Genomic DNA, 12,960 nt, shown 5'->3' with positions numbered 1-12,960 from the left:
TGCACAAGCCAAGACTCAGACCAGGAATTCCGGTCTAATTCAACAGCAACCAGGCCTGATCCAGGCTGAAAGAGCATAGAATGATTGCGGTTGGAAGAGACCTTGAAGATGAAGTTCCTCCCCACCTGCCCTGGGCAGGGACACCTCCCACCAGACCAGGTTGATCCAAGCCCCCTCCAACCTGGCCTTTAACCCCTCCAGGGATGGGGCAGCCACAGCTTCTCTGGGCAACCTGGGCCAGGCTCTCACCACCCTCACAGAAAAGAAGTTCTTCCTTAGAAGAAAATCTTCCCTCTTTCAGTTTAAAACTGTTCTCTCTCATCCCATGGCTCCCCTCCCTGATCAAGAGTCCCTCCCCAGCTTTCCTGGAGCCCCTTTAGGGACTGGAAGGGGCTCTAAGGTCTCCCTGGAGCCTTCTCTTCTCCAGGCTGCACCCCCCCATCTCTCTCAGCCTGTCCTCACAGCAGAGGGGCTCCAGCCCTCCCAGCGTCTCTGTGGCATGCAGGTAGGTAGCTGTAGTCATCACGATAGATTTATATTGCAAAACTGAAAATGTATTCTTAGAATCTGGCCCAGAGCACCTCTTCAGGAAGTGCTTAAGGATGCCACAGCAGGATCATTATGGGATTTGCAGAGATACTAGGAGACTGCAGGGGTGACTTCATCACCTTCAGGATACCGGCCTTATTCCTGGGGGTGTAAAAAGCCTGGGACAGATGGGATTAGAGAAACCTTAGGAACCGTGGTCCCCAGCCTGCCCCTCGCCTCTCGGAGCCACCCCACACACTGGTGGGATTGCCTGAACCCAAGGGCCGAGCCAGGGAAGGGAACAGAGGGCTCCCCACCACCTTTCCCAGGGACAAGCCCCCAGCAACCTCCCCATCAACATGTTCCTGCCCGGCTGCGAGTCCACACACCCAGCTGCCCTGCTTCTGCTTGGTAGGAGGGAGGGAAATAAAGAAAAGAAGGGCTTTGCTAGCCAGCCACTGTGTCAAGCTCCTGCCTCTCACCAGCATTAAAGCCATGCCATTTCCTACAGCTGAAAAGCAAATTAGCTCATTAAATCACACAGAGCTGCGCAGAACACAGTGGCAGTGCACGAAGAAACTGCAAAAAGCTACTTGCCCATTTCCAGTGGTGCTTCCGCAGACATTCCCAAAACTTTACAGCTGGAAAAGGGCCTACACTTACCTCATTTCCAGCTGTGTTCCCTCTCCAGTTCCATGTACCTGGGGTCATCTCCCAGGGACCAGGCCTGTCCTGTCTGCTGGGTGCCTCATCCATGCCTCTTTCCCTTCAAATACGCTCCAAGAGTGGGTAAAGGCCATGGATCTTCTTCAGGGCTGGTTTTTGCAGGTACGACGGGGTGATTTAGGCTGTGCAGGAAGCGGAGCCATCTTCCTCTCCAGGCTGCCACGGCGTAACCTCCTGCGCTTCTCCCAGCTCCCAAATTCCTTCAGAAGCCAAAGGCCTTCCAGTTTGGAGCATTTCAGTCAGCTGGGTGAGTCACAGGGGTTGCTTTACTTCTAACCTGACATTTGTGTTGCAGTTTACAGAGCACAAGACCTTCCGTTTAAATTGTTTATTCAAGAGCAGAAGCCCAAGGAGGGGACTCAAACAGGGAACCGCAGTCAAAGCTACTGCTTTTAGTTAACTTGCACGTTGTATGAAAATCGTTCCTCAAACTATCCAACCGCCACCATCCTGCTTTGGATGGTGGGATTTCCACGTCTGGGGCCTTTGAATGCCCATGTTCTGCCCATCTGAAAACAGGATTAACAAGCCCAGCTTGGGTCAAGAACAGGACCCAGCAGGCAGAGAGCATGGGGGCAGCCTCTGAAGGGACACCTCAGCCTAACGCTACCCAGAAGAACCACCAGTTCTGCTGAGGCTGCACCTTCTTCTAGGGTGCATCTTTTTGGGGAGGCGGGGGTGCAGAAGCATAATGAAACCATAAAGTATCATCTTAATGGGGCAGAAGCTTAATGATGGTTATGTGCTGGGCACAACCCTCCTCCTCCCCTCTACATGGGATGTGCATGGAGCCAACTGTGCTCTCACAGAATCACAGAGTGGCTTAGGTTGGAAGGGACCTTAAAGAGCATCCAGTTCCAACCCCCCTGCCCTGGGCAGGGACACCTCCCACCAGACCAGGTTGATCCAAGCCCCCCTCCACGGATGGGGCAGCCACAGCTTCTCTGGGCAACCTGGGCCAGGGTCTCACCACCCTCACAGCAAAGAATTTCTTCCCCAGATCTCATCTCAATCTCCCCTCTTTCAGTTTAAAACCATCCCCCCTCATCCTATGGCTCCCCTCCCTGATCAAGAGTCCCTCCCCAGCTTTCCTGGAGCCCGTTTACGGACTGGAAGGGGCTCTAAGGTCTCCCCGGACCCTTCTCTTCTCCAGGCTGAACCCCCCCAACTCTCTCAGCCTGTCCTCACAGCAGAGGGGCTCCAGCCCTCACAGCATCTCCGTGGCCTCCTCTGGCCCCGCTCCAACAGGTCCACATCCTTCCTGTGGTGAGGAAGGCTCCACACCAGCACCAGACACGGGGAAAGGACACCGCTTTCCATGTGTCCACCACCATCCCGTTCTCTGGCCTCACAATTCACCATCACACCACTCACACTGCTTTGTAGCTGGCACCACATCCTTTTCCGATTTCTCATATCCCCATAGTCAACAAGATCAGGACCAGAGAAAGAAGCATCATTCCCATTTTGAGGAAGATGGAATCAAAAGCTCTTGACATTTTACAAGAGCCCAGCTGTTTAGTTAAAGATTTTGCTTACATTTCATTATTTGTAACTTACTCAGAGATGTCTTTTGAACAGGAATCTCACCTTTGTTAATGTAGGGTTAAACACAAAACACATGGAAAGGTCACATCTGAAAGGAGCCCTTCAAATCAGTGAGTGGGAACAACACAAACTCTTTTCCAGTTACTTCTTTTTCTGTGACCTTAATCCCCAGGTGCAACCCCAAGCCCTCACAGGGCAGCAAAGGGGCCATCTCCAGCCACCTTCCTCATCCCTCAGAGACAAATCAACAGACAATCCCAGCATTTCCATTTTTGAAAAGTGTTTACTCACGTAGTTTGAATAAATTAATTTGCAAATAAAAATTAACCTACAGTATAACATAGTTTGAATAAAATGATTAGAACAACTACAATACAGGGGGTTTCTTGCTGCATAAGTTTCATTACTTAATGCATATAATCTGGAAAATGTCAAAATCAGTTATATTTCTATGGAAAGGGAGTAACAGCAGTTACTTGTACATGACAGCTAACTGAACTTATAATACAGGTTTCCTGACACATGCATTTTCCTGAGTGAACCAAACAATATATATAATTTCTTTTTAAAAATGGAGAAACAACTGACAGTCAAAGTAAAGAACTCATGACGTCTAAGCAACATAGGTCTCTCTTTAAACCCAGAAAACGTTAGAACAGCTTCAAAAGGAGAAATTAAAGCTACACTCTAAGCTACCGAAATTTGCTACTGTCAATTATACAGTATGGATTTTGAAAAAAAAAAAAAAAAAAAAAAAAGAAGTTGGAAGCTGGCCAAAAAAAAGCTGAACTCAATGCTAAAAAGGGTCAGGGCGTGTGTCGTGCACTGGCCTGTCCTGGTGGGTGCTGAGGGAGAGGAAGGGGAGAGGCCGCTCACCGGAACCCACCTCCTCCAAGCATCCCGCTCCAGCCCCGGCCTGAGCTCTCCCACCCTCCCCAGCCCATTCACGCTTCCTGCTCCTCCCACTCCACGGCCACCTCTCCCCTCAACCCATCCCCTCCCCAAAACCCATAAGGAACAAAAGGAGCCTCCTCTTTCAGGTCTGTTAATGTTTAACACTGGGAAAACCCTCACAAACTGTCACTAATGCTAAATAAAGAGAGGTGTTAGCATGAAGGGAGAAAAAAAAAACCTTAATCTAGACTAAGTTGCATATTCGAAGAGTCTGGTAAATATTCTCCTCATAACCAGATCTTAAGCACAGTCCTACCGAAAAGACTTTTTAAGAAGTCCTTCTTAGCTACCTTTCAACATGGTTAAAGCACACCTTTATGCCATCATAATTTGCATTAGCTTTGTTTAAAAAGCATTTGAACTATTCTAAGAACTCAGTATTTTAGGTTAAAAAAGATTTTTCTACTGTTTCGATCTCACGTCCTTCTCCATCCAGAACTACTCTACACATCCAATGGCTGGATGTAACACACTATGACCATGCTACTCAGAAACATCCTACGGATTTTCAATAATAAAGATAAATAGAAAAGAGTTAATATACACGTTATATTTTACAACATTTGCATCCAAGCTGTAAACTAATGTTCTTTGAACTATTTACCCTCCATATACAAAAAGAATGAAACAACTTTCAAACACTGTGGGCATGTGATTCAAAACCGCTGAATGGAAGGCATCGAAGTTCACCTCAACACTTCCTTCACCTCTTCAGAAGTAGTTATTAACTTAAAAAAAAAAAAAAAGCAGGAGGTTCCCCTCTTCTCCCCCCCCCTCCCCATTTCTTCCAGACTTCTGTTGTAACAAAAAGAACAACCCCAAAAATTCTTCATCTTAATGCAAACCAGCAAAGCCCAGAGAATACGAAAAATGGTTTAAAAATCAGGATCGCTTAGCTTATGAGTTTCCTGCAGTCCTCGGAAACACGGGTGTTAGTCCAGAGGTCCCTGGAAAATGAGTCTGATGTAGCCCTGCTCACCAGCCAGCTGATGCGCGCAGAAGGGACAGGCTGCGTGAAAAGTGTGAGTACCGTGAGGAAGAGGAATTTGGGACCAATACGCTGTTGTCTTTTCTGAGCACACGTGTCCGCAGGGGCTGAAGGCGTGAGTGGGAGGTCCCGCATCCACATAAAATCCCGCTTCGCATCCCAGCCACAGAGGCACATAGGGGCCGACAGAGCGGCACATGGGACACTCCCGATCCTTGCCGTCCCTTTCCTCTTTGTTTCCCCAGTTGTGGTAGCCGTGGACGTGGCCGCAGTTCAGATAAACCCACGGCTGCTTCTCGTCTACAACATCTTTCCTCTTCATGCTGGGAAAGGCCAAGGTGTTAAAGCCCACCGGGCACTGGGGCCTGGCCGCATTGATCTCCTGCCTGAGGGCCTCCAGGTGCTTGACGGTGGGGGTACGGGAAAGCCCTTCGGCCGTGCGCCACAGCAGCGTGGCCCCACACAGGTCAATCAGGGAGCCATCCTGCAGCTGGTTCGTTTCGTTCTCAACCTGGTGATGGACAAAGAGAGAGACAACTCACCTGAGGGTACCTGGAGAGCCACAGGATGCACTTTCCTAACACAAATCTGCCTGGGAGACCCAGACAAGGCATTTTAAACAAGACTGTCCTTATATGAAACACCCATAGAGCACCCAGTGTCAGCTTTTCCCTCTCCTTTTTTTTATTTATTAAAAAAAAACAAAAAACAACACAAAAACCTTCTTGACAAGTCTCATTTAGTCCTCAACCACATTTTAGACTGTTTTCTTCACACACACCTTTACACATGGCTTTCCTCTCCACCAGAACAAGTCAGCTGTCTGCAATCCTAGCTAACTGCATCACTTAAGTAAGCATTCATGTAGCATTTCTTTTTGCTAAGAGGATCCCCTAGTCAACCCCCACCTGCAAATGCCACCAATGCTTTGGAAACAAGAGAATAAACTCAGAATGCCGAGGTGGAAATGGATATCCAGGTATACAGGCATGTCAGTCAATAAAACTGTATACAGTCATATACAGTCAATAAAACTGTAATTACTCTACAGAAAAAGTGGGAAAACCTTAAAGGCATAAACTCCATCAGGAAAATACTCTTTAGAAGGTGCTCATGGCTATGACAGTTTGCAGAAGAACACAGCAGACCAGCAACTGAACCGAGGAAAGCAGTCTAGATGTGCAGTTAAGTACCAGTTTGGAGATAAACGCTATCAGTCACTCAGGCTGAGCAAGACACCATCACATATGGACACAGACACACAAGAAGTCAGCAGAGCTGGTGACAGAGGTGACTTCCACACCGAAGGAGGCAGATTCCAGCCTCTGTTGATGCCCAACCACTCACGGTTGGAGCCATTTTCAACAGGCTGCACAGACGTCAGTTGCTCCTCTTACCATCTTTCCCCTCTGCTGAGCTGATCTGGTCTCCCGGAGGCTGAACACGTTCCCACACACGGATATCTCCCTCCACACCCCTGGCTTGGAGTCTTCTGTAAATCCGTTCCGGGGATGCATTACAAGAACCCCGTTTGTGGTCAGTCCGTCCATTTGCCCATCCGATGTCTTCCACTTGGCAGCTTTCTCCTAAGAGAAATTACACCAACGCAAACCTTTGATTTGGTTGAAGCGGAGCTATGAATTGGTTTGAAAATAAGCTTGCACTGAAGCTGAAGGAACAAAGAAAGAGATCCCTTACCCCAAGAAAGATGTTTTTCGAGGAGTCAAATCCTGCAGCATATATTCTTGCTGTAAAAGGAGGGTTACGTTCGCATATGATTCTGCAGGCAAACCGCGATATTGTGCTCTGCACAGACTGTGTATCTGAATTACTCTGACTTCCAGGAACTGTATCTGTCACAACAAAGTCTATAGGACTCTCCGTTGACCGACCAATCTGGAAAAGGATTTTAAAAAAAAAAGAAAAAAACACCACAAACCCATTTAGAAGTTTGCCTTTGGGTCTAGGAATATTCCCAAACTCAAAACATTTAGAAGTGATCAAGGAAAAGTCACAACATTCTGGCTGCACGAATCTAAATTAAGGTTTCTAAAGCCCCATCTGAATTGATGAGTTATTCCACCTCCATGTGATCAAAGTTATTCTGAAGGCTGAGCACAGCCAAAGGAAGGGGAAATAAAATGATGTAATTAAGTCAATTCTGAGATGACTTCCCATTGAAGGCCGCCTCATCAGAAAGGTTACATTCAGGTCAGCCGGACCAACTGCAGCAGCACCAAAACAGTGAGGAAAGAGCAGTTAGATGGAAGAAAAGTGATATTCAGTCACTTTGCACACCCAGAATGTCCTGAATGGTGCCAGACAAGGTGGAGGTGTAGATGCAGGAAAATCAGATGACACGAGCTGCTTCTCCAGCTCCAGCAGGGCACTGAGAAGCATCAAAACTGTCAGAAAGGAGCAGGTCCAGGATGCTTGTAGTGGGGAGGGGTTACATTAATGTTCATAGAACACAACGTCCGACTACAAACTGATTTTTCTAGTAGTTGTGCCTTCTTTCTGGCTGCGTGGAAGAATGAGCTTTGCAGTCCCCCCCCAACTCTACTGGCTTTGATAGAATTCCATGGGTTTCACTGCTTTTCCAGTGAACTCATCTTGTCCTCTTCCTTATAAAGCATGAAAAGAAGTTACATCACAGAATGGTTCCGGTTGGAAGGAACCTTAAGGATCATCCAGTTCCAACCCCCTGCCCTGGGCAGGGACACCTCCCACCAGACCAGGTTGATCAAAGCCCCCTCCAACCTGGCCTTGAACCCCTCCAGGGATGGGGCAGCCACAGCTTCTCTGGGCAACCTGGGCCAGGCTCTCACCACCCTCACACAAAAGAAGTTCTTCCCCATATCTCGTCTCAATCTCCCCTCTTTCAGTTTAAAACCCTTCCCCCTCGTCCTATGGCTCCCCTCCCTGATCAAGAGTCCCTCCCCAGCTTTCCTGGAGCCCCTTTAGGGACTGGAAGGGGCTCTAAGGTCTCCCTGGAGCCTTCTCTTCTCCAGGCTGAACCCCCCCCAACTCTCTCAGCCTGTCCTCACAGCAGAGGGGCTCCAGCCCTCCCAGCATCTCCGTGGCTTCCTCTGGATTTGTTCTCCCTTTCCAAACATCCACGTAGCCAGGTTTAAAGCCCACTTACACACTACTACCTCTCACTCACTTCCAGACATTTCAACAGCCTCATGTGAAATAGCTGGTTACATTAAGACCAATTATCTGCTTGGCAGTAGACCCAAAAGCCCGGGGTGCGTTTTGGTGAAGGCTGGATGAGGAGCTTTCACGAGACCGAAACTGCTTTGGCAGAATTTATTTTTCTCTTTTCTTCTTAGGCAGGATAAACCCATCACACATGGGGGCTGCCACTGGCGCTGTCAGAGCAGCACACACAGGCCACAGCACGCCTGGGGAGACAACACTCACACCAGCAACAGCTTGCACGGCAGTCAGTTCGTCCCAGCCCTTCTGCTCCGCTGCAGGTATTTGCAGTTGTACAAGAGCTTCCTCCACCACTTCCCAACACCTCCCACCCTTCTCAGTTCCTGCAGTGGCGTCACAGCTAAATGCTGTGACAGCAGAACTCCTTGCCGTAAATCAGTAACAACAACAAAATCAACGCAAGATCAGTCCAGGAATCGGGAGGAGCAAAGCACGTTAAAAAAAATCCCCCAAAACCAAAACCCTGCCTTTTGAGAAGAAAACAGGAAACAATTGTAAGATATGAGCGCACACCACAGCTGCAAACGTGTTTGTGGTTCCGTCTCGTATACACAGGGACTGTGGCACAGTTGCTCCGAACTGCCAGCACATCAGAATTGGGTTCTCTGCTCTCCACACCTCCCAGCACTTCAGACTTATTTCTGGGCTTGCTTAAAGGCCTTCAAGAGATTTTAGTTAGTTAAGTTGTGTCGAGCTTTCCTGTATTTTCACACTGTACACTACTTCTGCCCGGTCTCCAACTAACTGATCCCAAATCCCTCCATAAATGCTAGCAGTAAAGTTCCAAGTGCTTAAAAAGAACCATCCACTTCATTCTTCATTTTGCAAGAAGGGACCAGGAGACAGGTTCTGTGACTTGCAGACTAGCAAAGGCAAAACCATAATGCTGTGCATTAGCCATGAACCCCCCCCCCCAACTTTCACCTCCAACCAAGCCTAAAAGAGATGCACAGATCTGCAGCCTTGGGAATGAAAGGAATTAAACATCTCTGAACAGCAAAGTGCAGAAAGTGACACATACAAACTTTTGGGTCTGAGGGGAAAAAAAAAAAAAGCCTGTTGAGAGGATGTCTTGTTAGAAACTACCAAAAGCCAGAATACATTTATATATCATGTTTACTTCACGTACCTGGAACATATCTGTGTTGCTGTCATGTGTATATTCAACTACCACTGTCTGGGCCCGGGACAAAGTGTACGATATGCTGTGTTGGTCCTTATTACTTATTGCCTATGGGAAAAAATGCCAAATATTATTGAACCAGTGAACAATAACTCTACTGAATACAGCAGCAAAGCAGACAATAAATACATAACCAGGCTGTTGTTCTGCTGAATTAATGCATCAAGGCAGATGGTTGTTAGTGACACACCTGTAGTTTTAACTTCACCAAAAAAACCAGTCCCGACCATTAAAAAAAAGCCGCAGGATTGATTCAGCAACAGACCAAACTGGTCCCTTTACCACATGCTGCAACAAAATACACGTAACCAAGTCGTATTATTAGTCATGCTTCGTGTGAAAGCAGCGCCAGCCTTGGCACAAACGAACACAACAACTGAGCGCAGAGGCTGAAACTGAACGTAACACCTTCACAGCCTTCTCAGCCTCAACTTCTCTGACAGCAAAGCAAGGACAAAAACTTAGGGACTTCACTCTAAAAACGGGATCCGAGCTGATACTAAAACATAACAAGTAGTGGTGGTGAACGGGGTAAAACGCAGAAACTCAGCATGGGTTGCAGAAGCTGTGGCAAAGTCATCCAGGTTTCTAGCTTTTCTTTCTGCAACTACCCACTGGGAACTGAACAAACGCTCTTCTAGAAGTGCTTCTAAATAGCACCTACTTGAAGACCATAAAGAATTAGCAAAAATAAATCTTCTTTTCACAGATCTCCTAGAGATGTAATTCTATTACAATAACTTCTAGTTAGCAAAATGCTTCTGGCTTCAGAATATTTTATGCCATTCCTTGAATTCAGGAATCAAGGTTCTAAGTGTCAAGGTATTTAGGGAGTCAAACACTTAACACTACTTTGTTTAAGGGCCTGATCTTGACACTGGCATCTCTAAACAACCGCTAAGTATTCTCAAATTCCATTGGTTTTAGTAGAAATGCTCCATTTATTTTTGAACACAACTGCACATACACTTGAATCGCCACAATACAGAACTATTTCACAGTAACGCCTTAGCTATAATATATTAGTTTTGACATAAAATGCAATTCAACTTCAGGATCTAAGCCCTTTCTTTACTGCGTCTTAACGGGAATTCCGAACTCAATTCTGAGCAATATAAAGCACACCCTGCAAAACCCACCTGGTTCCCTCATCCCTGGGGAAACTCCTACCCATGGGATGGAGCAGCAAGTGCACACAGAGCTTTGGCACAGCATCATTTAAGAGTCAGCTCCGTGGGAAGCAAAGTTAGCCCCAAAGCATGAATGAGTGCGAAAACAGGAAGGCCAGAACAGATGTCTGTAGTGAGTTCAGGAGGAAAACAAAACAGAAAAATTGTTTTACATGACTAGCCTGTGCCCTGAACATTCATGTTTCAAAAATAAACGTTTTTCTTTCTGGACATGGCAAGGACTGGGCACCAGATCTGTTTTGCTGAACAGCGTCTTGCTAAACCTGACTGGTACCGAGAAACCTTGGATAAACATGAACCATTCTTTTCCCAGCCAGAACTTCATGCTTTCTACATCATTTCATCTCAGCGTAACAGCAGACTTCGCTGAACTCTTTAGCACCAGAAGAAACAAAGACTTGACCAGACAAAATCGAGCTTACTTACCTTTGCTGCTTGAGGGGTGCAGGCAATATGCACAGTGCTGGGTTTCACCCCATTTGCCTTGGGCCTTTTAAATAAAGCAAATCTACTTTTTCTTCTTCCTCTATCTCCGTTTGGGAGAGACCCATTGTACCTATCAAAAGAACACAGAAAAAGAACAAAGTCCATCTTCCTGTGTTATTTAGCTTCTCCTGAGATACAGGCCCGCAAGAACTTTCATTCTAAGCACAAAGTTTTCTTAATTAGTATGGCATTAATAATTACAGATTTCCAATTAATCACACCTATTTAGAGCTGAGAATTGATTAGCACAATATTGAAATATGCCCACAGAATTAAAGCATATACACACACAGCCCGTAGGGCAGGGAATGCTACCTAGAATTATCTCAAAGCTACTATCAACAAAGGAGACTTGGGTCCCAAAGATGAAAACAAGTGAGGTTATACACCTTTTAAAACAAGTACGGTTATGTATCTGTAGCTTTATCTCTGAATGATGTGTTCACACTGTACATGAGAGTCTAAATACTCATCAACCCCGGTGGAGACCTAGTATTTTAGAGAGTTTTGGATGAAATAAAACCCCGTAAGAAACAGATACACTGTCCTCCGAGACTCCAATTTAACCCTTTAGACCCAGATACACTGCAAGCCCTCAGACCCTCCCTTTGACAGTGGCAACATCAACAGGCCAGCTGGCAAACCTGCTTTGTTAAAATCCTCTGTTTGCACTTGAATATTACAGAGTCAGCAACCACTTTCTTAAAAAACTCCTTTCATTTTACTTCAAGTCTTAAGGAACCTCTCCTTCCACATTATCCCATCAGTCATCTGTCTGGGTCCAACCTGGAAAGCCTTCCCAAACTGCCTTTGTCATGAAACGCTTCCCTGGGAAGAACACAAGAGTGAAACCCAAACTTACACCTACTCAACTGTTTAGAGCCTGACCTTCACACTCACGCTGTCCCCAAAAGCTATGCCTACTGCACTGCAATTCTCCAATATATCGCATTATGTACAAAGCCTGGTTGCCACCAAAAACGGCAGCCCCCCCTCCCTGGCATGAGACACCTACCAAAGAGAAGCCTATCAGTTGCACCCTCACCAGATACACTGCAAAAGAGGGAGTTCGAGAGAGAGGTTGTGGGACCATCTCCTGCAGCAACCTGTATTTTATCTGCTCCAATGCACCCTGGAATTCTACCTTCGTTGCCACTTCCAACCAAGATACAAAGACTTACCCTAATACAATCAATTCACCATATTTTACTGGTGCTTTTGATGGATGATTTTCTTGATCAGGAGAAAACATGAGCTTAGCTAATGACTTCTTCTCAAATTTCAGGTCTCTGATCAAGAGTTGTGGCACACTTGTTTCATTATTTCCTGTAAAAGCAAAGATAAAATTAAGAGTAAGAGAAAAGACTCAAATCTATCGATTGCAGAAACCCGCACACCTATCTGATACAGCAGGCAGAATATTTTGCCTTTTCCGTATTTCGGTTTTGCCCAAAATAATTTTAAAAACATCCACTGAAAACCACATCAATTAAGGTTGAATTGCCTGGAAGAATTACCAGATCACAAAAAACCCACAAGTGCATTTAGAAAAATTCCAGTATGGCCTTGATGAAACATCCACAGTCATCTTCCTTCATGCTAGTTTTTAGTATAAATGGCATATAGTTGAACTAAACGTACAAATGAAGCTATCACAGAATCACAGAATGATATGGGGTTGGAAGGGACCTCTGGAGATCATCTAGTCCAACCCCCCTGCCAAAGCAGGTCCACCCAGAGCAGGTTGCACAGGAACATGTCCAGGTGGGTTTGGAATGTCTCCAGAGAAGGAGACTCCACCACCTCTCTGGGCAGCCCGTTCCAGTGCTCTGCCACCCTCACAGGAAAGAAGGTCCTCCCCATGTTTAGGTGGACTTCTTATGTTCAAGTTTGTGCCCATTTCCTCTTGTCCTATCCCTGGCCACCACTGAAAAAAGACCAGACCCCTCCTCTTGACACCCACCCTTTAAGTATTTATAAACATTGATCGGATCCCCCCTCAGCCTTGTCTTCCATAGACTAAAAAGACCTAAGTCCCTCAGCCTTTCCTCATAAGAGAGATGCTCCAGGCCCCTAATGATCTTTGTAGTCCTCTGCTGTACCCTCTCCAGCAGTTGCCTCTCCTTAAACTATCA

General features: G+C 46.4%; 1 protein-coding gene across 1 annotated transcript in view; it reads right to left on the bottom strand.

The window, feature by feature from the left end:
• Positions 1-3,839: 3,839 nt before the first annotated feature.
• The window catches only part of PELI1 (pellino E3 ubiquitin protein ligase 1), a 33,580-nt gene continuing 24,459 nt past the window's right edge, over positions 3,840-12,960 (bottom strand). Inside the window, exons 2-7 of the mRNA XM_074150535.1 lie at positions 12,007-12,151; positions 10,766-10,895; positions 9,096-9,197; positions 6,443-6,640; positions 6,142-6,330; positions 3,840-5,255 (exon numbers count right to left, since the gene is read on the bottom strand). Of these exons, the coding sequence (XP_074006636.1) occupies positions 4,689-5,255; positions 6,142-6,330; positions 6,443-6,640; positions 9,096-9,197; positions 10,766-10,895; positions 12,007-12,151 (1,331 nt within the window). The 3' untranslated portion in view covers positions 3,840-4,688. The remainder of the gene's footprint in view (positions 5,256-6,141; positions 6,331-6,442; positions 6,641-9,095; positions 9,198-10,765; positions 10,896-12,006; positions 12,152-12,960) is intronic.

This window comes from Numenius arquata, chromosome 7, assembly GCF_964106895.1.
Source record: "Numenius arquata chromosome 7, bNumArq3.hap1.1, whole genome shotgun sequence".
NCBI lineage: Eukaryota > Metazoa > Chordata > Aves > Charadriiformes > Scolopacidae > Numenius > Numenius arquata.
This window is presented reverse-complemented; position numbering and strand designations above follow the sequence as displayed.